Raw genomic sequence first — 26,437 nt, forward strand, 5'->3', positions numbered from 1 at the left:
TGCCAGGGGAAACAGAGAGGGTTGTAAAAAGGGTCCGGTTGCAATGGATCGATACAACATACAGACTACAAAAAATAAACGCAGACCTTACATGTTGGGGCGCGGCGCATAATATTAACAAAATTCTTTTCGTTTTAAGCTTTAGTCGATTTGTATTTGTATAAAAGTACTTTACACAACTGGGAAATCTTACCGTTGTACTTAATTTGTACAAAAGCGATACGACGCAACTGGTTTCGGTCTCACATTATATTCCATGTTTATTGTATATATTAATCAGTGCATTGAATACGTTTTTGTATATAGTCTTTACTTACTTGTAGCTTCAACAATCTCTGACAGTCCATCCACAGTTTGAAGAGTAGCATTGAAGACTGCTGTATAATAGTCCGGCAAGGCAATAGGCAGAAGAGATTGGACCGCAGCATTAATAGGCAGTAATCCTTCAACACCCGACACCACTCCTTGCAAACCGCCGATCAGATCCTTCTTAATAAAATCTTTCACCAGTTGCAGCTGTCCTGTTAAGAACTGGTTGTATTTTCCTGTAAGATATGTAATAGGTTAGAGGAAAAATGTGATAAAGTTTGTGGTTGACAGAACCCTTAGTTAACATAAAATTATATCCTGACCAATGTAAAAAAATTAGTAAGCTTATGTTATCGGCTATAGCCTAGTTGGGTGTGGAACGGACTGCCGAGACGAATGTCCGCAGGTTCAAATCCCAAGGGCACACACCTCTGATTTTTCTAAAAATTATGTGTGTATTCTTTGTGAATTATCACTTACTTTCACGGTGAAGGAAAACATCGTGAGGAAACCTGCATATCTGAGAAATTCTCTACTAGGAATTTTCGAGGGTGTGTGAAGTCTACCAACCCGCACTAGGCCAGCGTGGTGGACTAAGGCCTATTCCCTCTCAGTTGTAGAGGAGGCCCGTGCCCAACAGTGGGAAAGTATATAATACAGGGCTGATATTATTATAAGTATAAATGTACTTTTATAAGACGTTTTAAGGAAAAAATAACCTTAAGTGAATCACACTTCTGGCAAGTATTTTACAAACAAATCGAATTCGTACCAAATACAGCTTTAGAGGTTTCAGCCGAGGTAACGCCGGTGAGCATGGGCGGGCGTTTTTGTTTCCTGTTCAATGATTCATCTGGCTTCTCGGCTACAATGGGGGGTAGGCCTCGGTGGTCATACTCGCCTTCCACTCTAGCACCGGCACCTAGAACATACCATAACCTTGACCTTTAAAAATATATGTATGTAAATGGCAAATTCTGCATTCAAAGTTGGCTAACATAATTTCAGCCTGTGATGAGATACGGGGCAACCATATTTAATTTATCAGCGAAATTTAATACGCGGAGTCAGATTAACATTTTCTAATTTACTTCAACACTAGTCAATAACTGTTATGATTTAGTGATAGTGCATACCTGAACGTCCCGAGATTTCGTTTAAGAACTTCATAGTGTCGACCACCTGGTTCATGTCTACATCTTCATCAGCCTAAAATATTATTGATGTAAATTAAATAAGGAACCTTATATGTAATTCTATCACGTAATTCTACATGATTCTTGGTTTAAAACACACGCTTTAATAATCTTAAAATATGTAGAATGAGAGCTGACTTTACTGAGTAGACGAAGTAGTCTGTAGGTACACCTTACATAATATATAGGTACACACACATCTTCAGAAAGAAACACTTTCGGACTATGGAGATTTTTGTTTTATCAATCCTTGATAGAAGTAGAATTTCTTGAAATTGTACTCATCTTAAGGTTTACCTGCAGGCCAATAAAGTTACATCTTGGTCTTGTACTCTCGTTACTTGTTACGTTTCATGTTAAATTACCAAAATAATCAAAAACTATTGGTCTATAATGATTATTAACTACATACATTATATCAATGTTCATTATTCATTACATAAGTACCATAACAATTTTCTCAGTGGTCATTTGCCGCAAACATTTCATGAGACTTTCTGCAGGTGACTTTGGGCATCCAGTGCGTTCGGCGATGGTGTCGGCGTGTTTCTCGGGCTGGGGGCGGACCGCGCCGGGCGACAGCGGAGCGCCCGACAGCGCCGCCACGCCCGTGGCGCTGCGGCCCTCAGGCGACATGGCGAACAAAGACGCCGCGCTGCCGCCAGAGCCCTGGCCCATCACCACGATACGAGCTGGGTCACCGCCGAAGAATTGAATATAGTCTTTGATCTAAAGGAGTAAAGAAATAAGGTTTTCAAAGGCTGATTGATTGTCAGTCAAACAATGGACGTCCATTACATCCACATTTTGTTTAGTGTTGTCTAAAAGCTTAGCACTGGTGTGTTATATCATCCTAATCAGTCGTTTGGCAAATAAACATTTGATCATGTAATTATTCCTGCATGCGACCTCCAAGCCAAATACGTTTAATAAATAAATATATTATAAACAATATTTTCATCATTTTGTAACATTTTACTATTTTTTTTTTCATCGTAACATATAAGTACTTTAAAATTTACCCAATCCATAGCAGAGTGTAAGTCGAAAAGACCGAAATTCCCCGAAGCGTCTCTTTGGCCCGTGCTCAGGTAGCCGAGGGACCCCAACCGGTATTGTGCCGTCACAAGAATAGTATCTTTTTGCGTGAAATGTTGACCCTGGAAATTGCCCACGAGATTATTAGGTTACATAAATGTTGTTAATATTATGTAGGTATTACTGTAACAAAATATTATTCAAGATATTCTCGATCGATAGACTAACAAGTGGAATGGATACACCCTTTATACATTGTTTTCATCCTTTACAACAGTAAATATATAATAACATGAATAGTTTACCAGACATAACAAACCTTTTTTTAAACAACAAGACTTTAATAGATAAATAGGAAGTGGAGCTATAAGTCCTGTATTTTCCTTAATATAAGTAACTAACACATCTTTCTCGCAAATGAAACATATAATAGTAAACTTCATTGTTAAGTATGATCGTTATGTTATTCAACACTTACGCCGTAACTCGCAGTAGAACCACTCTTATAATTACCACCGTGAATGAAGAATACTACTGGACAGCCTGTAACATATATAGTGATTGAAGAGACAACAAACATATATATATATAAGCAAGGCAACATAATAAATTACGTGATGAAGTCAGGCCATTGTCCCCGTGATTATTGGTCCTACCTTTTTCTTCGCCAGGCATCTTCGGAGCAAAGACATTGAGACAGAGGCAGTCTTCGTTGCCAATGATGCGGTTCGGCACGTAAGGGTCGCGTTGGGGACACGGCAAGCATTGTCTCGTCACATTTAACTCTCCTGAGAGGTACTGTCGCACTGGACGTTGGAATCGTCTAGGGCCCACTGGTGGGAACGCATATCTGAAATTGGAATAGATTTTTATTCTTTAAAAATATCTAAAAATAAGTGTGTGTGTGTGTGTACTTATGTACGCATATAAGAATTTATAAGTACTTCATTGGCGTATCAAGATAAAAATCTTTCTCAAAGATTTTATCCTTCGCGTTATCCTATGTTTGTAAAGAAAGGACACTAATAATAGAAGAAACGTATTTAATACATTCAAAGAAAGTTTTATTATAACGCATTATCAAGTTAAATAAATTTTATTTAAATACGTTAGTGGAAACGAAATGTAAGGTAGTGGTTAAGTATATTCTCTTTGAGCGTAATTTAATATTCATTTTAATTTTACAAAGGCTTGTTAGTGAAAAATTTTGTGGCCAGTACTTTTTTTAAAGAAGGTTCATAAATAATTTGATATATTTGGCAAGTTCCCTAGACTTAGTTAATGGTGTACATAGATCATAGATCATGGCATGTAATATAAAAGCTTGTAAATAGAGACGAGGTAAAAAACTACCTTTGATAATTCGTTTTGCCCGGTACGCCAGACCCTCGGATCTGAGACCTAATCGATTAAATCGCGTCGGCGCAAAGCAATCACGAAAAACGTGCATAACTTACGTTCTACAAATTAATAACTCTTTGTTTTAGTGATGCATAAATTAATACACAATTCAAACAGATCAATACACTAATAGGTAAGTACAAGTAAATAAAAGTAGGTAATAGGGGACCGGCCTATGCTTAATTTTGCACATTATTCTAAATGTAATGGTTAATAATACGAAAAAGAAGCATTCCTGCGAAAACTGCATAAATATTGGTTAAAAAATGAGCGAGTAATTCATATTTAAAATATTGTAATGTGCAGAGGTGGGCGCGATGTGGGGATATCGCTTCATCTCTTTCTTTCGCACGCGTCGTAATGCCCGATGACGTCACATGTGAGTATTTCGTCTCTTTTCTGTTTCTTGTTAATTCCCCTTCCACCGAAATTCAAAGTAAGTTAACTTAAGTATAACTTGTTGATTTTTTACCGGATTTCAATAATTCCTTCTGTGTTATAATTTATATTATGTAAATATTTGATAATAGTAAAGAATAAAAATGAGTCCGCTTCCCTATTGTAATTTTGGTAGACAGTAAAGGAAGTATTTTTTTGTACCGTTGTGCAAAATTTGTTGTAACTCACATCCTGGATATGATAATTTAACGAAATATTAAAAGATTTATAACCAACCATAGCGAATAATTTGATCTACAACGGAACTCATTATCAACATCCGCCAAAATTCATTTTGCCATGATTAATTATAATCGTAACTTATGTTATTTTTATTTTATTAACATAATAAAAAAACCCATTGAATTCCTTGATAACACTGGTTACCTAAACATGAATTTTATTTGCGGACTGTTTAAATTTTTGCAAATACCTAACTTCATAGTTTATGCTTTTTCGAAATAAGACCCAAATACAGGATTTCATTAGAGCTATTTTTAAATCTCAGCATTCGTAAATAGTTACATTTCTTTGCCTTCTTACCACAATACCTGCCTGAATGACAACACCAGAAGGTAGTGGTAGACCTTGTGCCATTTAAAGCGCATTCAAATTAACCGCAGAAAGGTGCATGACGGCACCATGCGGCGGCATGATAAATAAGCTAAGTTCATAAATCTGCCTATAAAATTTTAATCTATATAAAATAGAGCCGCGTGATTTGGTAATACCACTTGCCTCAAGTCAATGGTATTTTTATTTTTACAAGATTGGGAATATGGCTGCAAGGCCGTTGAAAAAAGCGACAGTTTAAAAACTGAAAAACATTAGGATGGCGCGGCTTAGGAATACCTATCTATTGAGCAATAGCTCAATAGACTATTTTAGATTTTAACCGACTTCGAAAAAGAAGGAGGTTCCCAACTCGATATGTATTTTTTTATTATAATTTGAAAGAATATACCAAATCAAATTCGGTTCAGTAGTTTGGTTTTAAAAACTAAAGTAGCTTAAATAAATATATCGTCGAGTAAGCGAAATTGCAAATTTTGCTTTAACTTGTTCAGTTGTGTTATATGTATTTGGTCTATTTTTACATAAATACACAACATTAAGCCTTTTTCCTTTGTCAGGGGTAGACAGAGATATAAGTCCTCAGCGTAATAGGGAATCGGCCTATGTTTGATTTTGTTAACTTTTCTATATGTAATGGTTAATGACACGAAAAAGAATCACTCCTGCGAAATTTGCATAAAAATTGGTTAAAAAATGAGCTAGTAATTCATATTTCACATATTGTAACGTGCAGAAGTGGGCGCGTTGTCGGGATATCGCTTCATCTCTTTCTTTCGCACGCGTCGCAATTCCCGATGATGTCAAATGTGGGTATTTTGTCTCTTTTCTGTTTCTTGTTAATTACCCCTTTCACCGACATTCAAAGACTTATAACTTGTTGATTTTTTACCGGATTTTAATAATTCCTTTTGTGTTATAATTTATACAAGGTAAATATTTAATAATAGTAAAGAACAAAAATGAGTCCGGTACCCTATTGTCGTACTAGGTGCGCAATACAACCATGCCATCGAGACATCGAGATATTAGCATTACCTACCTATATACTAATTAGGTGTCAATTTTGGCGTCGGTTACTACGTAAGTAATACAAATTGCTAGCTAAGCTAGGTAAATAGGTAAGTACTCACATTGATAAATATACAAAAACCTTATATAAATTTAATTTGCCGCTTCCAAAATTGTTAACATATTTATCCTTAGGTAATAGTTAGTCAAATAATGTTTTGGTTTTTAGTGGATTTTGAAGGCGGTTATATTTTTTTCAGTCTCGTATAAAATGGACGCGGATAAAATATTTCTTGCTGCTTCGGTGGTGCAGTTGTATTATGGTACGACTGTAGTGCTAAGGGCTCTGGTTGAATCTCCGGGTCGAGCAAAGTGATTGGGTTTTTCTACTCGGATCAGTCTAGAATATGAAATTTGTCACCAATGGCTCGTCCTCTATCACACCATGGGATGGAATACACACAGCACAAAGTGTGCACACCAGCTGCGCCTTTGCTCAACCCTTCGGGGTTAAAAGGCTCGAGTGTGTCTGTATGTGTGTGTATGCATGTTTGTGTGAAGTAAGTATTTCGGTTGCTCCCAGTGGATTATGCTATGCAATATATGTTCACACGTAACATTCGTACGTCCTTATTTGTATTCACGTGGTAGTATAAATAATATTATTGACACGTCTTTTCTACGTGGTGGATAGAAAAATATCGTGTAAAACGCATTGTAAAGCAAGCTTTAAACGCGTGCAAGTATATATTTGTGTTGTACTTGGGCCTCTACTACACCTGCACCTTAGCAGCTAGCGAACGAAGGCCGCTGGCCGTAATGCTTGGGTACCGATAGTGCATGAATTAATCCCTCCTAGCCGAATTTCGGCCACGGCGGGCAATCTCAACAGAGACAGCCAGGTACGCAGGAGGTATTATAGTGCACAAGTGTGTGCGCAATACACGGGTGCACTTTCTGTTCCTTCACTCTCATAGTTCGGTGAGACGGTAATCCGACATGACGGGAAAGAGATCACCGATAGTAGCACTCCACCAATGTAATAACTAGCATGGCCTTTGTAAAAAATAAACTTGTCAAAAAGACAAGTAAAAAGAAAGAAATCGGATCAAAAGTCTAGAAGATTAATGATACCAAAATTACCTTATTCCATAGAAGCTGTAGTAGCCAAGTCGATCGTCTTTGTTGCCCTGGAGCCTGGCACTGCGGCCGTGCCGTTGCACGAAGATAACAGCCGCATCAGGCTCGGGAGGAGCAGCAGGCGCGCCTCCGACTACAGCCGCGACCGGCGCCGCCCACCGCGCCACCAGCACCACCAGCACCACGCTCCAATACCACAGCGCGAACATCACTAACTGTATATTCCGCTGCGCCGGAACCTACATCCCACGACATGCCTAATCTGCCCGATGTGTCACTAAGCACTCCCTTTTATTGATATTATGGCGTTGCGAGCTCCTGTTGACCAATTGCTTTAAAATTTAGACTGATATTAGTGGATATTTAAGTACAAGTTTCAAAAAGGTTAGGTAAGTAAGTACTTTCTTTAGCGATTAATAATACAAAAATAATTGAGTAAGTTACGTGTTTTATTTTATGTAAAGACCGTTTATTATAAGACTTATCACAATGCGCATTCTACAGGGTCGGGAGAATGGAGGTTCTTGGTTGTGTTCGGCATCCACAGCATGTCCTGCATTCAATTTTCAGAAAGTTGGACACCTTAGAATAGAGACCTATTCAGGAACTGTAAAAATGCACGATGAAACAATTTTTGTGTATTTAATTTTTTTTTTTTATAAATTTAATTTCACCGATGAGTAGTAGCCTATAAATTAGAATCCTTGTGAAGTGTATACATATTTAATTATTTGGTGAAGAATTCTTTGCGAAGAAAAAAAGAAAAGGTTAATTAAAAGGAAATATTTAACCTATGATTAAGTAAGTATCTATATAATAATAATAACATCAGCCCTGTATTATATACTTGCCCACTGCTGAGCACGGCCCTCCTCTACTACTGAGAGGGATTAGGCCTTAATCCACCACGCTGGCCTAGTGCGGATTGGTAGACTTCACACACCTTCGAAATTCCTAAAGAGAATTTCTCAGATGTGCAGGTTTCCTCACGATGTTTTCCTTCACCGTTAAAGCGAACGATAAATTCACAAAGGATACACACATTATTTTAGAAAAGTCAGAGGTGTGTGCCCTTGGGATTTGAACCTGCGGATACTTATTCGTCTTGGCAGTCCGTTCCACACCCAACTAGGCTATCGCCGCTTTAATGTCTAGCCTAGATATCCTAGTTGGGTGTGGAATACTATAATAAAAATACGACGCGTCTATTTGCTAATTACAAATAGACGCGTCGTACATTATCAAAATTGCACATAAAAACAGCGCAATATTTACTATCGTCACAGCCCTAACGGCTCGCATTGATACGGCCCGAGTGAGCCCGAATGGGACCGAGCGTCGACCGCCCCGTCGCCATGACAGTGGAATAAAATGCATTTATTAGTTAAAAAAATAACTTAAATAGTGTATACTTACTTATTACTAACGTATGAAATGAAACGTTTTTTTCATTCACAGTTGGAGTATAATTAGTACATCGTCTAAAACATAGGAAGGCATTTTATTTATAAAAGTACAAAAAGTTAGTAAGCCAACTAGCCGCGACAGTGGCTGGAGGTTGACTAAGTGAATGTCGATTGTCAGGCAATTGCCTTGCTTTCGTCTTGCCAGTATTGAGCTCGGACGTATCTTTCTAATAAAAAAATCTTAGTACCCATACATCACTATGTTGAGTGCGACAATGCGCACAAAATAGCACGCATCAGCCATCACCTCACTAGCTCTGAAGGTACAGTTTTATTTTGTTCTCTGATGCGACTACCCTGCGATCTGTGGTTCGATGTTAAAACAGAAATCCAAATTAAAACCAACTTAACATGACTTGCAGTGTTTTTTTTTTTTTGTGGTAAATCGCAATAAATTAAACCTCAATAATTTTTTTTTGTCCCGATCTACAACACTATATCACGATTTGTTTTACCTTCTGCCCCGATTTAAACAAATTGGACCTGTAATACTACTCACCGGTGAGGACTAGAGCCCTAGCCTAGTCAATCTACCAGCTTTTCACTGGCTGCCTATATAAGTGATGACTACTTGAAAAAGAAAGGCAGGAAGAAACCCCAAACTTACTTTTTTGCCATCAATTGTTCATTAAATTTCGTCATATTAAATTTTAAAGGCCGAAATATCCATGATTATTAATTATTTTTACATTTTTCTTTCAACTGCGAGAACTAATCACTAACTAGACGTGAATTTAAATTCTTTACTTGCCAATACTTGTTTAGTTACCCAGATTAAAGCCGTAACAAAATGTACGAAAATGGACCTTGAGCTACCACCTTAAGCTAAAAAATAACCATAGGTTCGTGGTATTTTTTCGTTATACGATCTCACCCCGTGTCCGATCTTACCCGAACGCACCTTACTTACATATACTTTATTTATGTCTAGTACAAAATCACAAAAGTTAAGTAGAGTGCGTTCGGCTAATTTCGGACGGTTTTTCGATGTGTTGCGAGGAGTCTGGAAAATATTTTTTTTCTTATAAAATATTTAAGCGATACCAACATTTTATACATGAAACTGGTTATTATTAATGCTACTTTATGTGATAATTTAATCATCTTCCAATTCTCTCTGTGTAAGCTTTAAAAATAGATGATAATATCTGTATAGAAATTTAAAACCCTTAGAAAAGATCGGACCTTCGCGGGGTAAGTTCGGACTCCGTTCTAATAACGCTTCTAATGCTAGTATGATAAGGTCCACAAAATCAAACAGAAGTCTCAAAAATGTTAAGAAGAGCGAAATCCACCTTTTTCGTTTCAACGCACATAGCGCACACGTTCTTGGTCGTAGCATCAACTGTAGTATATAGGGTGGGGCAAAAAGAGACAGCGTAGCTGCCTACATAGCTTAAACTAGAAAATAACCATAGATTCGTGGTATTTTTTCGTTATACGATCTTACCCCGTATCCGATCTTACCCGAACGCACCTTATAAGTACTTATTACTAACGTATGAAATGAAACGTTTTTTTTTTCATTGACAGTTACAGCATAATCTGTAAGTACATCGTCTACAACATAGGAAGGCATTCTATTTATAAATATACAATAAGTTAGTAAGCTAACTAGCCGCGACAGTGGTTGGAGCTTGACTAAGTGAATGTCTTTGCTTTCATCTTGCCAATATAGAGCTCAGGCAACGTATCTATGTATGTAAAAACATTAGGTTTATAAGGCGAATGCGGATGGAAGAGCCGGTAGGGGTCGACCGCACCGAACCTTCGAATGTCAGATACTTATCGAACATTCTCACTAAAGGCCAGGTCAAAAATAACTGGAACCGGCGCGACGGGAATGCATGAAAAGATTAATGAAGGTGAAGGAAACGCGAGAAGTATGCCAGAATGGTGCAAAGTTGGAATCTATAGTCTCTGCCCACCACTTTAGGATAAAGGCGTCATATATTATTTATGTATGTAAGTAAGTATGCTAATTTCGATTACGACTCGACAATAAACAAGGCCATAAGTGACTGATGTAATTGAGTAAGTATAAGCTTCTTGGTTAGTACAGCTTGTATAGATAATTTGTACTTATATATACGTATCAGTTGAACTTTTGTTTAACACTTCGGGGATGAAAATTGTTGACTTTATGTTTGTTGCTATGTAAGTACTTATCAACCGGAAATCTTAATCTTCTCAGTTGATTGTACATTCTAAATAACTCATTAGTCATGTTTACCACAAATATTTATTTAAATATATCTTTTTTATAAAGCTTGGGATGTGTGTAAATATACTTTGTCAATACAATATTAATCTAATAACTTAGCGTTCCATTATCATGTCAATTGACGGAAAATGCCGATAAACACATTCATTTAAAAAAATGACATGTTTCAATATGACCCTGACTTTTTTAAGAACTACCTGATCCTCATGATATACTTAATAATATATATGGGAATGTAGGCAATAGGTATGCACAAACAACTGTTGTGCATGCCTTCATGTTGCTATGATATGTGCCAAATACCTTATAATGTATTGCAGGTGAGTATTATAAATTATTATGATTTTATTAATTTTAGGATTAGTATAAAATTTCATTATAGGAAAGGAAACATGACGTAACAGATAAAGGTACGACCTAATTTTACTAGTTACCATACAGTCATACTTTACATTAGTATTTTAGTGCTAATTACGGCAAGTTTAAAATTGAAGGGTTTAAGCAAATTTTCTTCGCAATCTTTTTATATGGAATATTTTATGGTAAACATAGGTATATACTAAGATGTTTTTATTACATAGATACGTTATCCGAGCTCAATACTGGCAAGACGAAAGTAAGGTAACTGCCCGACATTCACTTAGTCAACCTCCAACCACTGTCGCGACTAGTCGGCTTACTAACTTTTTGTATTTTTATAAATAAAATGCCTTCCTGTGTTTTTAGACGATGTACACATTATACTCCAACTGTGAATGAAAAACGTTTCATTTTATACGTTAGTAATAAGTATACACTCTTTAACTTATTTTTTTAAACTAATAAATCCATTTTATTCGACTGTCATGGCGACGGGGCGGCCGACGCTCGGGCCCATTCGGAACCACTCGGGCTCGCTCGGGCCGTATCGATGCGAGCCGCTAGGGCTGTGACTATAGTAAATACTCCGCTGTTTTTATGTGCAATTTTGTTAGTGTATGGCGCGTCTATTTGTAAAATGTCATTGGGTATATACAATTTTTTTATTGTGGCTCCGTCCGCATGAAAATATTTTTAGAACAAATTTTCACTGAGCTTTTTCTAGGAATTAATAGAGTCTTTAACTATAGGTTTATTTCATTTGTGAATAGGTGATAATTAATAATGTTCCTAAAATTATAAGAAAAACTTAAAAAATAACACAACTTATATATTTCTTAAATTCTTAAAACGTCTTACACAAAACATTGCGCTGTATGGGTACAACATTGAAATCAAACCCCTGACCGAATCATATTTTCTGAAGTCTTTAAATCGGACAATTTCATACAAGAGCTGGTCCAATTTGTGTGTAATATCCAATATAGTCCTAAAAATATTAATCATGTAAAAATAATTGCGTTTTTAAAGGTAAATAAATTAAAATCGTTTTAGGGAGTTTGCAATTTGAAGCTGGTCCTTGTGACGACACAGCATACGTCGCTCTGCGTCATCATATCGTGAACAGCGCTCAAACGGGGAGGACGTGGGATGAAACTGTGTGCAGTGCTTCATTAGAAACATTGTTTTATTATTTTTCAAATGTTTCTAATATCGGAATTATAAAGTACAAAGTTTAGGATAGGTATGTGTAACATTGGATGTTCATCGTATGGGTTTTGTGGTGGATTTTTGCTGAACAATAGTAAACTGTAATTTTCCGTTGCAGGTTCAACAAAAAGTCGCCGCCATCATGGCGTCGGACGAACAATTTTCACTATGTTGGAACAATTTCCATGCAAATATGTCAGCAGGCTTTCATGGCCTGCTGTCGCGTGGGAGATCTAGTAGATGTAACATTGGCTGCCGAAGGCAGATTATTACAGGCACACAAATTAGTTTTATCAGTATGTTCTCCCTATTTCCAAGAAATGTTCAAAATGAATCCAACTCAACATCCGATAGGTATAGTATCCCATTTTTAAATCTCTTGAATTTTATTGCGTTCGTTTTAAAATGTTTCTAATGTGAGCTTATTTTTCTTTGCAGTATTTTTAAAAGATGTTAGTCATTCAGCGTTAAGAGACTTATTACAGTTTATGTACCAAGGTGAAGTTAATGTTAAGCAAGAAGAGTTAGCATCGTTTATTAGTACCGCGGAACAACTTCAAGTGAAAGGTTTAACCGGTAATCAAAATGAAGAAAGTTCCACGCCATCCAAACCAAAGCCGACGTCGAGGCCAGGCCCGAGGTCGTCACAACAAAGGCAATCTGTTATGACTAAGTTAGAGACTGATTTAGATTCTAAGCCCTCCTCAACTCCAGTAGCCGTTAAGAGACCAAATAGGCCATCAATAGCATCGAATAATTCGTCATCTTCACAAAGTGGACCTGCGAAACGAAAATGCGTAGACCCCTTGGAAGCGGGACCTTCTGGGTCCGCAAAAGAGGAATTCGTTACGATACCCGACGAAGATGAAAACAATGCTGTGGCACCCAAAATGGAACCCGAATTTGTTAACGAAAGTATGTGGGATGACGATGATGATGGCACGAACAATGATGAAACGAATTTCGGTGAAGACGACTCTAACATGGAAATGACTGGTAATTATTGAAATCCTTTCTCAGTGCTCGTTGTTTCCGATCCGTTACTAGATTTATCAAGTATATTTTTATTACAGGTTTTGATGGCTCTGCGACTGGCGATGGTAATTTAACTGGAGGCGGCGAAGGTGGAGCAGTAGGCGACGCACAAGGTAGGTTCGCAATTCCTTGTAACGAGTAGTTTGTAGATTTAGAAATCTGCGATCTACTCTTATTTATTTTACCTACATGATCTAAGTAATTAAAATATTCAATCGCATTTGAAGCATTTTGTGATCATGTAGGTATCTTAGTTATAGGAATGAGATTTGTAAGTTAGATTTAAGTAGCGTAGAATAGACATGGTTAACGATTTACCTGTTGCAGGTATGTGTCAATTCGACTGCATTTCATTTGATTACATTCTGTGAAATGCAGTCTTGGTAAGGTAAAGTTGTAAAGGTAATCAAGGTATGAAGGTACAATGTACTTACTTGGTATGGTAAGGTGGGTTAAGTTGGTAAGGTATAAAGGTATGGTAGAGTTGATGTAAGGTAAGGTTCATATGGTGAGGTAATTTTTTTTTTTATCGAGTTCTGGTAAAAGTATCAAATGATTGGTAATACTGGTAAGATAGTATAAATGGTACTGGTAAAATTGTATTCGGAAGATGGTATATAGTGTATATTTGCAAAGGTATGTCCGGTAAATATACGGGTCTGAAGGTAGATGTGGAATTGTTTTACCGGTTGCGCTAAATTGCACAGGTTACAGGTTGGTAAGGTATGTATGTACGCGCGTAGGCAGAGGTACATAAGTTGGTGGAAACTAGTTTGGTGCTTCATGTACATTTTCCCGGCGGTACATGGTTTTTCTGTTAAAAAAAATTTGGTAGGTACTACAGTCCGTATGAATTTGCAGGCAAATGGTATATAAAGCAATTTAACCTAATCCGACTGGACCCGGTAGTCTGGGTCCACTCTAGTTAGGTTACAGGTCGAATAAACTGACTGTTCAAATGGCTAGTTAGACGCGCTATTTAATATTTTGAACAAGGTATTTATATGCTAATGTGCGTTGGTGTCTACATTGCAATGTGCGTCTAACTTTTCATTTGGACGGAGTCTATATACACAGCAGATAAATGAGAGTACACACATAGCTGATGGACTGCACACTTATGTGCTGACGTTTTAATTTGGTCATCTATGTAGGTATGTGGGGGCTTATATGAGCTGAATGCAAATAAGACTGATTAATTAGCAGGTAGATACGTAGTACTTACGCCGCCTGGGTAAATAAATAGGGACCTATTCAAAATTGCGTAACTAATTTGCATTTGTGCGAGCTATGAGTATATTGCTAAGGATTCCGCGCGTAGATGGCAGTAGAGCACGTTTATTTTTCTAATCGTCGTATTTCCGGTACTAGAAAAGGTTTTGTCAAGTTGCGTACCTATCTACATACCTGCACATCAATTTTAATTTCCCCGTGCACTTTTTATTTTACTGAGTAAGTAATTCACATTTAGAGTGGGAGAATGTCTTTCCTTTGTTTCGAGGGACAAGTTTTTTTTTATTGGAATTGATGGGCAGGTACCTAGTTTTATTCATTAACTAGCGATCTGCCCCGGCCTCTTATAGATAGAATTATAGATATAATTATGACAAGTGACTTGGTCCAATAATTACACTGGGCCACTTGCCGGGCTAATTTAAAAATAACCTAAAAACCTTTAAAATTCCAGCTTTTCGGTACTTACACTTTCTTATACTTGGTAGTCTCAATTGAATAACCCAAATAGATTAATAAGTGGGTACCTACCCATAAACAAAAGGTGCTCAGTTAAGTATTGAAAATTGAGGACAACAGATGCCGCTACCTTACTTGGCATTCTTCTTTATTAGCACATTGGCAAGACTCAAAACTGCAGAACTTGTTTAGCGTGCATTTGAGGTTGCAGTGGCGAAGGGTGACATTTTCCGTAAGGGAACCCGACTCGACTTATAGGTTACTAATAATATGCATAAATGCGGCCTGAAAATCGTTCTAATGACGATTAGATTGTATATATAAATTAAGAAAGGGAATCCGGCAGGAATCGGGTTATATGGACCCTTCGCCACTGTAAGGTTCAGATTGATCTTCACTCTAGTCAGTAAGTACTTATAGTATAAACATGTTCTACGTCCATCGATAAGGCTATCGGTCCGGACTACATCCAGGATTCGAATTCCTACACATCGGATTAGATACCAGTTAAAATTATCCAGTCTAGATTAAAACCAGAATCGTCCGCGTTTAAAATATGACTGAAAAACTAAGACTAAACTATGAGAAGTATGACAACTAACTCGTCTTCTAATAAAATATTACATACTGGTCTTTTGGATGAACCTTCTACTTAATGTCATAAAATATTTACTAGATGGTCTGACAAAATTCAACTCTGGGAACCTTACGTAAGTACCGTGTAAGTATTACCTACCTACTTCCTTTAAAAAACGTTTACCTATGTACTTGATTCAAATGGATGATTGACGAGAATGGAAAGCGTTCCGCCTGTTTATAGGCGTTACGATAGCCCTAAAATAATAGTAAACTTATAATATCGGACATCGCACATGTATGTGTAGGTATCAAACTCTGTATTATATTCAAATCGACACCTCTTATCCGCAAAAAAGTAGGTAGAGGCATAATTAATTCACTCGTCCACGATTTCGAATAGAGCCTATCGTCCGTTTCGGGCTAAAACTGAACGATGCCCCAATATTATAGACTCGACACGGGTAGTACAGGGGTAAAACTCAAGATATTATTTATTTGGTTATCAATTGTAACATTAAGTCTTGGAAAATTTCACCTATTGGGAGTACTTACTTCGTAGATCGTAATGTCTGTACTTATATATTTTTTTTCAATAAACCAGTTAATACAGTACGATTGTGTTTTAATTAGTTACTAAAACCTGTAATTATCTATAAAAAAATGATTATGTACCTATTTAAATGTTAGTACTGAGTTGTTAACAAGAGTAGGTACGAAACAAAAATTAAAAGTTATGGTAAAGATGCTTATACACACTATATTGCATCGTACCTATATACATAGGTTCTTTCCTCAAATTTCGAGGTATGAATCATAAGATTATTCATAGGTAAGAGGTCAAAGGAATATTTATGACATCCTAAATAAAATCAAAATATTTAACCGACAGATGTCGCATCTAGTATAACCCAATAAGATTGTTTCATAGATGATTTCATTTAAATATAATACAACTTTATTAAAATAGTAGGTTATGTTATTTAGGTACTTTGTTTCTAGATGAACCCCATAAACAATTTGTAATGTATATTATTTTGAAATAAAATTGGTTACAATAAATATAACTATAATATTGTACACATATATTACCAATAGATGGCACTACGGTCCACATCATTGTAAATTTGGTAAGTATAAAAATAATAAAATTCTGGAAAACTTTAAAACTGCTGACAATAATATATTCTCATTATTGCTTATTCTTAAAAATAAAATTTAAGCATATTAAATCGTATTGCACATCAAGATCATAATATTAGGCGCACTTCAAACACGACTACAAATGTTTATAGCGCCATCTATTAGATTTTTAATGAATTTATCTATAAAAATATATTTTCAAAAAAATATATAACTGTTATCATTTGTTTTTAATGGTTAAATTAATAATCATATTTATAATTATTAGTTTCAACTATGTATTGCAATTATATATTTTTTATTTTCTGTGTAGAATGGAAACATTTTCTGTTATTTGTGGTTGTCCGTCTTAACGCCGTAAATCTATGGATGCAATTGTGTCACTCCAAGATTGTTTACTATTTTGAGAAATATTAAAAGTTGTTGTGATTATAAAGTACAATATGTCCATTTTATTAATAGACTGTTATCAGTGAACTGTTATATAAGTGCTACTTCTTGGGATATGTTAAAGTTTAGGGCCTTGTTATCGTTTCATTTGTGAACGTGTTTACGTGAGTGTTTTAAAATGTTTCGTGTGGATGAAGTGATATTTTTTGTGTACAATAGTGGAATAAAATAGTGTCAGTTCTGCTGAATATTCATGTGGTATGTACAGTTTCATTTACTGCGAGATTGAGAACCAGGGAAAGTAACACGACAGTATTGAGTACAGGTTGTCATAGAGTACTTGTTAGGCGCTTTAATCTCGTTTAAATTACACCGAATTCCAAACATATCACATTTTGTCTTTTTAAATATCGTTCAATGTAGGTTTTTATGGCATAGTTCTGCAGTTATTTTGAAATTTCGAGCTTTATAAGTGGCAGCTTGTAAACATAACCTCCAAATACGCGCTACTGTTTTCGTTGCGTTCCCTACAATTCTCATTTTATATATGGTATTTTATTTATTAAATTTCGTTTAAGACCCTTAAATTCTTATAATTTGTGTATCATAACTGTTTGTAACGTTGATTACATCAACACTTAGATTATGCGCCAAAATTCACGTCTACTATATTTCCCATGTCAACTCGCCGTGCGGTAAGTAATTTGTTTATAAGTTTTATAAGCATCGACTGCAGTTAATTGTGTAACTTTATTTGTAAATCAAACATGTAACATGTTAGAAAGTTGCAAAATTATTTCATGAGATACTTTTTGTTTTATTGGTAACAAACCTTTATTTCTTAGAGATATAAATACATTATCTTTACAAATAACCGGTATTATATGTTATAAAATAGAATTGATTTATCTAAGTGACTGTACTAGATTATGTCTCTATGCACACATGATAGACACAGGATGTTTTGGCTACATTTGACAACCTAAAAACTACTACCAATAATATTGGTTCCCTCTGCCTACTGTATAGTTTATCTAAATGCTTTAAAATTGCTTATTTTGGATCATTGTAATATTCTATATTTTTATTTAACTCATTGAAAGTATAACCGGCATATTTAAATAATAATATATGTGGTGTTTTCCCTTAAACAACACTTACAACACAATAGTACCGAATATTCTTGTGCTGTATTTGTTCACACTGATACATCTAATGGTGTTTTCATAATATTTATTAATGACACTGTTTGGTTTAAACATCATAGCTTGTACACTGTTGTTTATCGGCAGAATGGAAAACCCCTGGGTAAAGCCCAAATGGATTCTGATATGTAAGAAATCTGTTACCTGTAAAATAACACATGTTAATATAGACAATATAAGGCAATAACAACATTAAGATTTTTATGTTCTAAGGTATATTATAAGCTTTGCAAAATTTATAGGCCGGAAATGTTATTCACTGTAGGACTAAGATCATTATGTGATATTTATTCTTAAAGAATTGAATTTATTTGTAATTTAAACTATTTTGTTGGCATGATTAAATCTGATGCAGATGTGACATTCTACATTGACACAAGTTTATACATAAGTAAGGGCTTTAAAGTTTATAACAATGTACAAAAGACTGTAGTATTTCTAGCAGTTAAAAAAATATCATAATTATACTATACTAATTAAAATATGATCTTATATATTTATACTGACTTATAAATATTGTCCAGCTTGCCTCGCCAAATTATTGCTGGTGGTAAGATATATTTTTTATACACTTGGATAGTGACCATCATTCACAAGGTATCAAAACCCGCCACAGTGGCCCATGTGAGTATGTCGCATTCTGGAATCGGTCTATGTATATCTGGTTCCAACAGGCTAGTATAATAATTGTGTCGTCTGCTGGGGGTAATCATCTTTCCTCAGTCGACATTCTATTGGACCCCACCCACTTCACCAACAGGTGCAGTGGGGTGTCTCTTTCTGTGTTCATACATAAAAAAATCTCATGATTGTAGGGATTTAGGACCTTAACCCAACTATAATCTAATAATGTATGTTAGGTTGGCAAAGTTTTGTCAGTTTTCCAGCCGAATTACATCTCTTAAAACTCAGGTTAGCTTTGGCTATGATGTTAAAACATCTGTATTCTGGATACATGCTAACAGGATAAGCAATGATGTTTTACTTTTACCAATTAATAATTTGGATTATACCTACAATCTGGTGAAGGTCACTGGAGTCTGTTGGATGAGGGCGGCTCCGAACTGGTTCTGAGCCTCTCCCATTGAGCGCTATAGGGACCGGTCCCTATAGCGCTCAATGGGGGAGGCCTATGTCCAGCAGTGGACGATTCCTGGCTGAAATGATGATGATGATATCCTTCAACAGGAATGTAGACTTCCCCAACAACCTGTCTTATTGGTTAAATATAGTTAATTCTGCCCCTAGATCGAGAATTCCTGGGTTGATGGCCAGGTCTGGTCAATAAATTTGTTACAGCTCATAGTGAGGAAGTTGGCTGGTTTAAATCCCCATGCTTTGCCAAGCTCATAAAGTTGTTCTTCCTGCTCCTGATCTCTCTCTGGTCATGTCAGATTGTCATCTCAATGGACACAAATTTGTGCACTACAATACTTTCTGTGTACTTTGATACTGTCAGTTGAGCATTTATTTATATAAACCTGTAAAAATATACTTTAATAAGTATTTTTTCAAACTCTGAATAGATTGCGAGTAAAACAATAGTAATTATATAAAGGTAAAAATTTAACTACTTTGCAGATTTTTTCATGATAAATTGATTTGCTCTTATTAATTTAAAGGCAGCCTTTAAGGTCATGTCTTCATGTCACCCCCTCACCTCATGAAAAATTATCTCGAAAAATCCATGAAGTGGTTTTATTTAAATGTATTTTTAAGTTTTATAATTGTGTTATGCATACTTATTGTGTTAGTACCTGACACTGTTAGAACAAATTTTGTAAGAAAAGGTGCTATGATCTAGATATGTTGTCTACACATGTAGGCATAAGAACATTCTGTGTTTAACAGAATGTAACTTATAAGCAAATGGGCCTCCTGAGAGTAAGTGATCTCCACTGTCTGTAAAAAACTTGAGTTATGAAGTAAGAACTCAATGGATTAGAATAAAATTTTTACACACATAGTCTGTCATTATGATAAAAGTGTGCTTTTATGTACTTTTTATTCAGAAGTTCTCATGGAATCAAAAAAATTTCAAATGTTTTGCAAGTTTAAGTTAAAAATAAACTGAAGAAACAAGGTTTAAATACTTACCAACATGCATTAAGGATGAAAATTCATGCTAAATTCCTATAAGAGGTTGTATTTAAAAGCCCGAGCAGGGTATTGGATAGAATGATGTATTTATTCAATAAACCATTTTCACTGGATTATTTTATTTATTACCCATTGATACCAGATTGACCACAGCAAATGCAAAGGCAGTAAAGGATTATAAATTTATAAAAAACATTAGCGTGTAGTAGGTAAAAAAATAATGTTTGAGCTAAGTTTTGTATTTTATATGCTTACGGCAAGGTGACTCCACTATACCTGATGGTAAATGGAGATGGCTCCAGATAGTGTCGATAGAGGAAAGGTGATTATTTCTTGCCGGTCTACAAAAAGTGCTTGTTTGTGCGGTATGTGGCATAATAACATAGGCCTCGATGGCTGGATTTAACATATTATCCATTCCATCAGTGGCCCGTATCCGTTCAGACAATGCCCGGCAATGCTTGCATATGCAATGATTTTATGTTGATTGACGAGGATCAACTCTGTTCTTGATACTTTTATATGGATGGCACTTCCTCTATCATAAGATGTAGTGGGTTAAGTTTAAGTACTATGAATAAGTAGTCAGATTACATATTAAATAATAATGATATCAGCTTTGTATTACTACAGAGAGTGTCCAGGCTGTAGTCCACCATGCTGGCCCAATGTGTAGACTTCATACACCCTCAATATTCCTATAGAGAATTTCTCAGGCATGCAGGTTTCCTCACGATGTTAACCTTCACCGTTAAACCAAGCGATAATTCACAAAGAATACATACATATATAATTTTAGAAAAATCAGATGTGTTTGCCCTTGGGATTTTAACCTGCGGACATTCGTCTCGGCAGTCCGTTTCACACCCAACTAGGCTATCGTCGCCTTCTATAAATATAATACACATTAAATACCATGAGTAGATAGCACGGTTTGATAAATAGGTAGTGAGAGCGATTCAGTAGACACCTCGACTAATAATACTATTAGAAAAATCTAGTGCATAATAAACTAGTAGTTGCTTGTGTTTAATTTTGTGCATTATTCCATACGTTATAGCAAATAATTAGAAAAATAAGCCCATGTGTGAAAACAGCATTAAAATCGTTTAAAAAATAAAGCAGATATTCTATTTCAAATATTGAAATGCGTAGGAATGGTCGTGTAGTGAAAATTTGTGTGATTGTTCTCTTTTGCGCCCATCGTAATTCCCGATGACGTCACGTGCTTGTACTGCGACTCTTCTGTTTCTTGAGATTTACTCTCCTTCTACTGAATTTCAATGGTTTTTACTTGATTTTAATCTTTCTATCTGTGTTGGATTTTAAATAACGTAATGGTGCTGCGCGTTATTTTTGTTAAGATGAACTCTAATAAGCTGTTGAATTTACTTATAATGAATGTAAAAAAGAAGTACCTGTAGTATGTAAACATATTTTTTATATACTTACCTGATTTTTAAATACATAATACGTTCACGAATCCGTTAATACACGTCAACAAGTATAATAAATATACCCGAAATGTTTGTTGTTTATTTAATTATTAATTTAATTCTCATTTTTCCTTCCTTGCGTAACATAGATGTTGTTTTTTAAGCGTAATAATTGTTTTAATGTCTAAAAAAAAAAAAAACGTTTGTAATGTTGTGTTGTCAACTTATTATTAATGTTTCTTGTTTAAAAAGGGAATAAATTATAGAAAATATGAATGTTGTTTTTTTTTTCATATATTCACCGTATATTTGAACGGGGATGTTTACTAAAGTTAATTATTTCATTTAGTTTTAGGAGCGTTGAGCAGCAATATAAAGGGCGAACTTCACTTCATACAAACAAAGAGTGGGCATTTGCAACTGATATATGAACCATATATTTTTGTGACGGACAGCGTGCGCAGCGGCCGCACGTTCTGGAGGTGCATGGAGTATGGCAAGCGGTGTCGCGCCCGGATCACTTCGAAAAACAATGTGCTTCGGATAACGAACCCGGTGCACAACCACCTCGAGAACCACATGGCAAAAATAACACGCAAATATGAACTGGGCGAAGTGGTCACTTGTCCCACAGTTTAGGATAACATTTTTGTATTATGGTAAAGCAATAAGACATTTTGTCAAAACTTTTGTGTGGTTAGTGCATGTTGTGGCCTAATAATTGTTTAGATCAGCCACCAAGTTTGACTTGAGTTTTTATTTTGCGTTTGTCTTTAAGTCTTATCTTTTGTAAAATTACTCTATTGTAATTATTCTTTTGTGTGTAATTAAACGGTATTTCAAACTGAAACATCATTTCTCCAAGATATTTTGTCAATATCTCCGATTCTAGTGATGTTGATGAACTGTTTATAATGTAATTTTAATTAAAATCATCAATCGTCTAGTTTTGAAATCTAAACCATTGTGATCAGTAATATTAAGTTAATAAATTGTAAAGTTCAATAAAGGTTTCGATTGGACGTGTGGTTTTATTTATTTATTTGGTGATGTGTGTGCTGTAGGTTTGGGGGGAGTGCAGGTGTGTTACACGGTGACGCGTCGCGGCGCTCCCTCGCTGTTGTTGGACGGGCACGCGTTTGTGGCGCGCAAGAGACGCGGCCCGCGGGTATACTGGTCGTGCCGCAGCCGCTGGCAAGGCTGCCCAGCCAAGGCCGTCACGGTGGACGGGCGGCTGCTGGCGCGGACACCACACCACACTCACCCGTCTCCCGCGCCACTGCTCGACCAACACGCGCGCATTGAAAGCCTTATTGAAACCATTCCTACTAACAAATAAACATTTAATATTGTGTCATTGTCTTTTATATACGTTCTGATTGTGGACTTGCATAATTAATTTGATAATAAGCCAATAATAAACATACTTTATTGCGAGGCTAAGTTTAGCGTGACAGCAGTTTCCACTATTATTCGTTACATATTGGTGGTTTATAATTAGAATAACAATATGGTGAACCCCGTACAACGCAGCAGACTGTTCCGCGCTACAGGAAACCGTGTTGTACTAACTACACGCGTTTATTTATGGACATACGATACGCACTAGCATAAAACATGATCGGAATATGTAATTCTTCATAGAATTTATTTCATATTTTTATTACAGCGGTACGATGGCAGTTATTTATAATATGTTTATGTTTTAGCTTTCGACTGTGAAATAAGGGAAGAGCGAAAAAAACGATTTAGAAAAACCATTGTTCTCGATGAGAAAGTTAAAATATTGGATATGATAAAATCTGGTACAAAAATTGCGTCCATTGCTCGAAAGCTTAATTTAAACGAGTCGACCATAAGGACGATGAAACAAAGCGAGGACAAAATTCGAACATTAATGTCTTCGATGTCGTGTGGAGTCACTTCTAAAACAGCATCACGTTTCAGTGATATACTGTTACCCAGAATGGAGAACACTCTTATGCTTTGGATAAAGAGTTGTAACTCGCAAAACATACATTTGAATAGCTCCATCATAAGGCAAAAAGCTTTAATGATATACGAGAATTTAAAGAAATCTGAATACGGTGACAGTGACAAAGTACATAAACATGAGTTTAAAGCGAGTAAAGGATGGTTCGAAAGGTTTAAGAAAAGATATTCCTTGTGTGATATGAGTGATACTGTGCTAAAGATGCCTGCGGAGGGGCCAATTTATTTTGAGTAGATGCCACCAGTTACGCAACAATGATTAACGAATAGCAATGAGCGCACCCACACATAAATGTTATCTGTATTTTGATTTTTCTTATCATTGTTGATTTTTATAAAGGTATAGAATAAATTACGTTTTATAATCTTATATAGGTTACAGCGTCTCCTTTTTCAATTGTAATTGGTGCACGCGGGCAATTTCTAAATACGAATTTCGTATGAACAGTTGTTGATGTTATACGGTGGTTCACTGGTACGCGAGAGCTTTGAATGATATCGTCTTATTATACAATTCATCGGATGGTTTTTTGATGGACTGGTGTTTTGCAGTGGAGTTCGTGATATCTAACCGGGGCCGGAGGCACATGAAGTTAGGGGGCTTCTCGTTTTACGCGGAGAAGGTGTTCCCCGAGAAGAGCAAGGTGCGGTGGCGATGCACTCGTCGCACGTGCAGGGCTTATGCGCACACACTTCACGACCAAATATTCGCGCTGAGTAACGTGCATTCGCATGAGCCCCCGCCCGCCTCCCGTCCGCTCACTCAAGCGGGCCTCGCAGCGCATGCTAAGGCTGTGCTCGACGAATAATCTAAGCCTAACATCAGCCCTTAAGTAATGAAGTTGTATGTAGCAACGAATGTTGATACTTCTTGTAAAATTATTAAGTAAGAATAAAAACACCTAAGTGCAGTCTTGGAGCGATTGCAATGATATGTACGTAATGAAAATGCCTAACTTTATTACTTAAGGGCTAACAAATAAAGCGCTTTGTCCTTTAAACTTGCTAAGATACGACGACGTTCCTCAGTCTCCCTTTTTTGTAATGTATATGATAAAGAATGTTGTGAATTTTCCTGTGAGACTGACACATTTGTGAAATACGTTTAAAATTCGACAAGCAATATATTTCGGTGTAGTTGGGGATGATGGGGCACGTCGCAGATATTCGGCATGCATGACTAACTAACTAACAGGTTGAGGCAATTAATTATTGCATCTCGAGTCGTGTAACGTGCTGGTCATTTTATTGATATGTCCCACGATTTTTTATGTTACTTCTCCCACATTCCCTATTTTAAATAAGTTAATTGAAAACTATTTATTTCAACATCGTTGACAGATTTCGCAATGATGTGCACAAGATATGAGATGTTTTTAAGAAAAAAATAAAAGATATTTTTGTCCAACTAAGTTTGGACGTGGTGAACTAGTCATAAAATTGCATTTCTGCAAGAAATATGGATCTCAATGCGCTTATATTTAACGCACTGGCTTTCTCTGTATGAATCAGCGGTGAATTTGTAGTGTGATGCAGTCGTTTAATGTTTACAGGCAATAAACAAATTATACATAAAATTAATTTATGTTATGTGTTATTTAGCGTATTTAGTGATATTGTATAAAGAAATGTTTTTTCGGTCTTTTTCTTAAATCAAAGATTATAAGCAAATTCAACGGCTACTCGGTATGGAATACGAGCGATTGTTCGAACCGGTACTTGTGTGAAGTAATATAATGATATTAGCAGCCAGTGCGTTAAAGTAGTTATTAATTAATTATACAGTATGTTTATAAACCCAATGATAATAATTACGAATCTAGCACTTATTTTGGTATATTATTTATTTATTTATTAATTTCATTTGTATATAATCGTTAATGAAGTTGAATATGAGTGATTTTTTAGTTGACTGAACATAAATAGCGACAATAGAAATGATATTTTATTTCTTTATAAACATTTGAAATGTATTAATTATGTAACATCGACATCATGCGATAATGTACAATCAATTTGTTTGACAAACTGTATATTTGTATTTTTATTGTTACATGCTAATGAAAACAGCTCGTTAACTTGTTTCACTTAAATATTTGAAAAAACTTGAGATCAATAACTAACCCACGCTTTTTAGCGATTGCATGTTGCTTCTAATAAATTGGTTGATATTTTAATTATAATATGTACAGTGTTGTTTGTTCGGTAGACAAGATGGTGCGTCTGTCCGTGGGGCCGGGCGGGCGGCCGCGGCTGTGGGTGCGCGGGCGCAGCTTTTACGCGGCGCACACCATGCGATCCGGAGTCGTGCGCTGGCGTTGCACAATGGGCGGCTGTGGCTGTAAAGCTTACACACAAAAAGGAACATTACACAAGCTGGTTGGAGAGCATAACCACGCCAATCGGTGCGGGAAGAGGCTGTTCAAACAACTACCTCACTCGGCGTCGTCGTCCTCACCGCCGACGCCGCTGCTCTACCGCGCCTTCCGCACTTGGACTTCGA

At 36.1% G+C, this 26,437-nt stretch overlaps 2 protein-coding genes across 2 annotated transcripts; one reads left to right on the top strand and one right to left on the bottom strand.

The window, feature by feature from the left end:
* Positions 1-317: 317 nt before the first annotated feature.
* LOC115447456 (acylcarnitine hydrolase) lies at positions 318-7,420 on the bottom strand (the record flags this gene model as incomplete). The annotated part of the gene is given in 8 exon segments (XM_037447230.1): positions 318-545; positions 1,082-1,231; positions 1,446-1,518; positions 1,953-2,234; positions 2,528-2,665; positions 3,022-3,086; positions 3,200-3,393; positions 7,110-7,420. Coding segments are annotated over 8 exon segments (1,336 nt in total), but the record flags the coding sequence as incomplete, so codon positions are not given.
* Positions 7,421-12,483: 5,063 nt separating this feature from the next.
* Positions 12,484-26,410, top strand: LOC115447181 (protein tramtrack, beta isoform; the record flags this gene model as incomplete). The annotated part of the gene is given in 5 exon segments (XM_037447229.1): positions 12,484-12,591; positions 12,593-12,719; positions 12,804-13,361; positions 13,439-13,513; positions 26,144-26,410. Coding segments are annotated over 5 exon segments (1,111 nt in total), but the record flags the coding sequence as incomplete, so codon positions are not given.
* Positions 26,411-26,437: the final 27 nt, after the last annotated feature.

Source organism: Manduca sexta, unplaced genomic scaffold (assembly GCF_014839805.1).
Source record: "Manduca sexta isolate Smith_Timp_Sample1 unplaced genomic scaffold, JHU_Msex_v1.0 HiC_scaffold_746, whole genome shotgun sequence".
In the NCBI taxonomy this organism is placed as follows: domain Eukaryota; kingdom Metazoa; phylum Arthropoda; class Insecta; order Lepidoptera; family Sphingidae; genus Manduca; species Manduca sexta.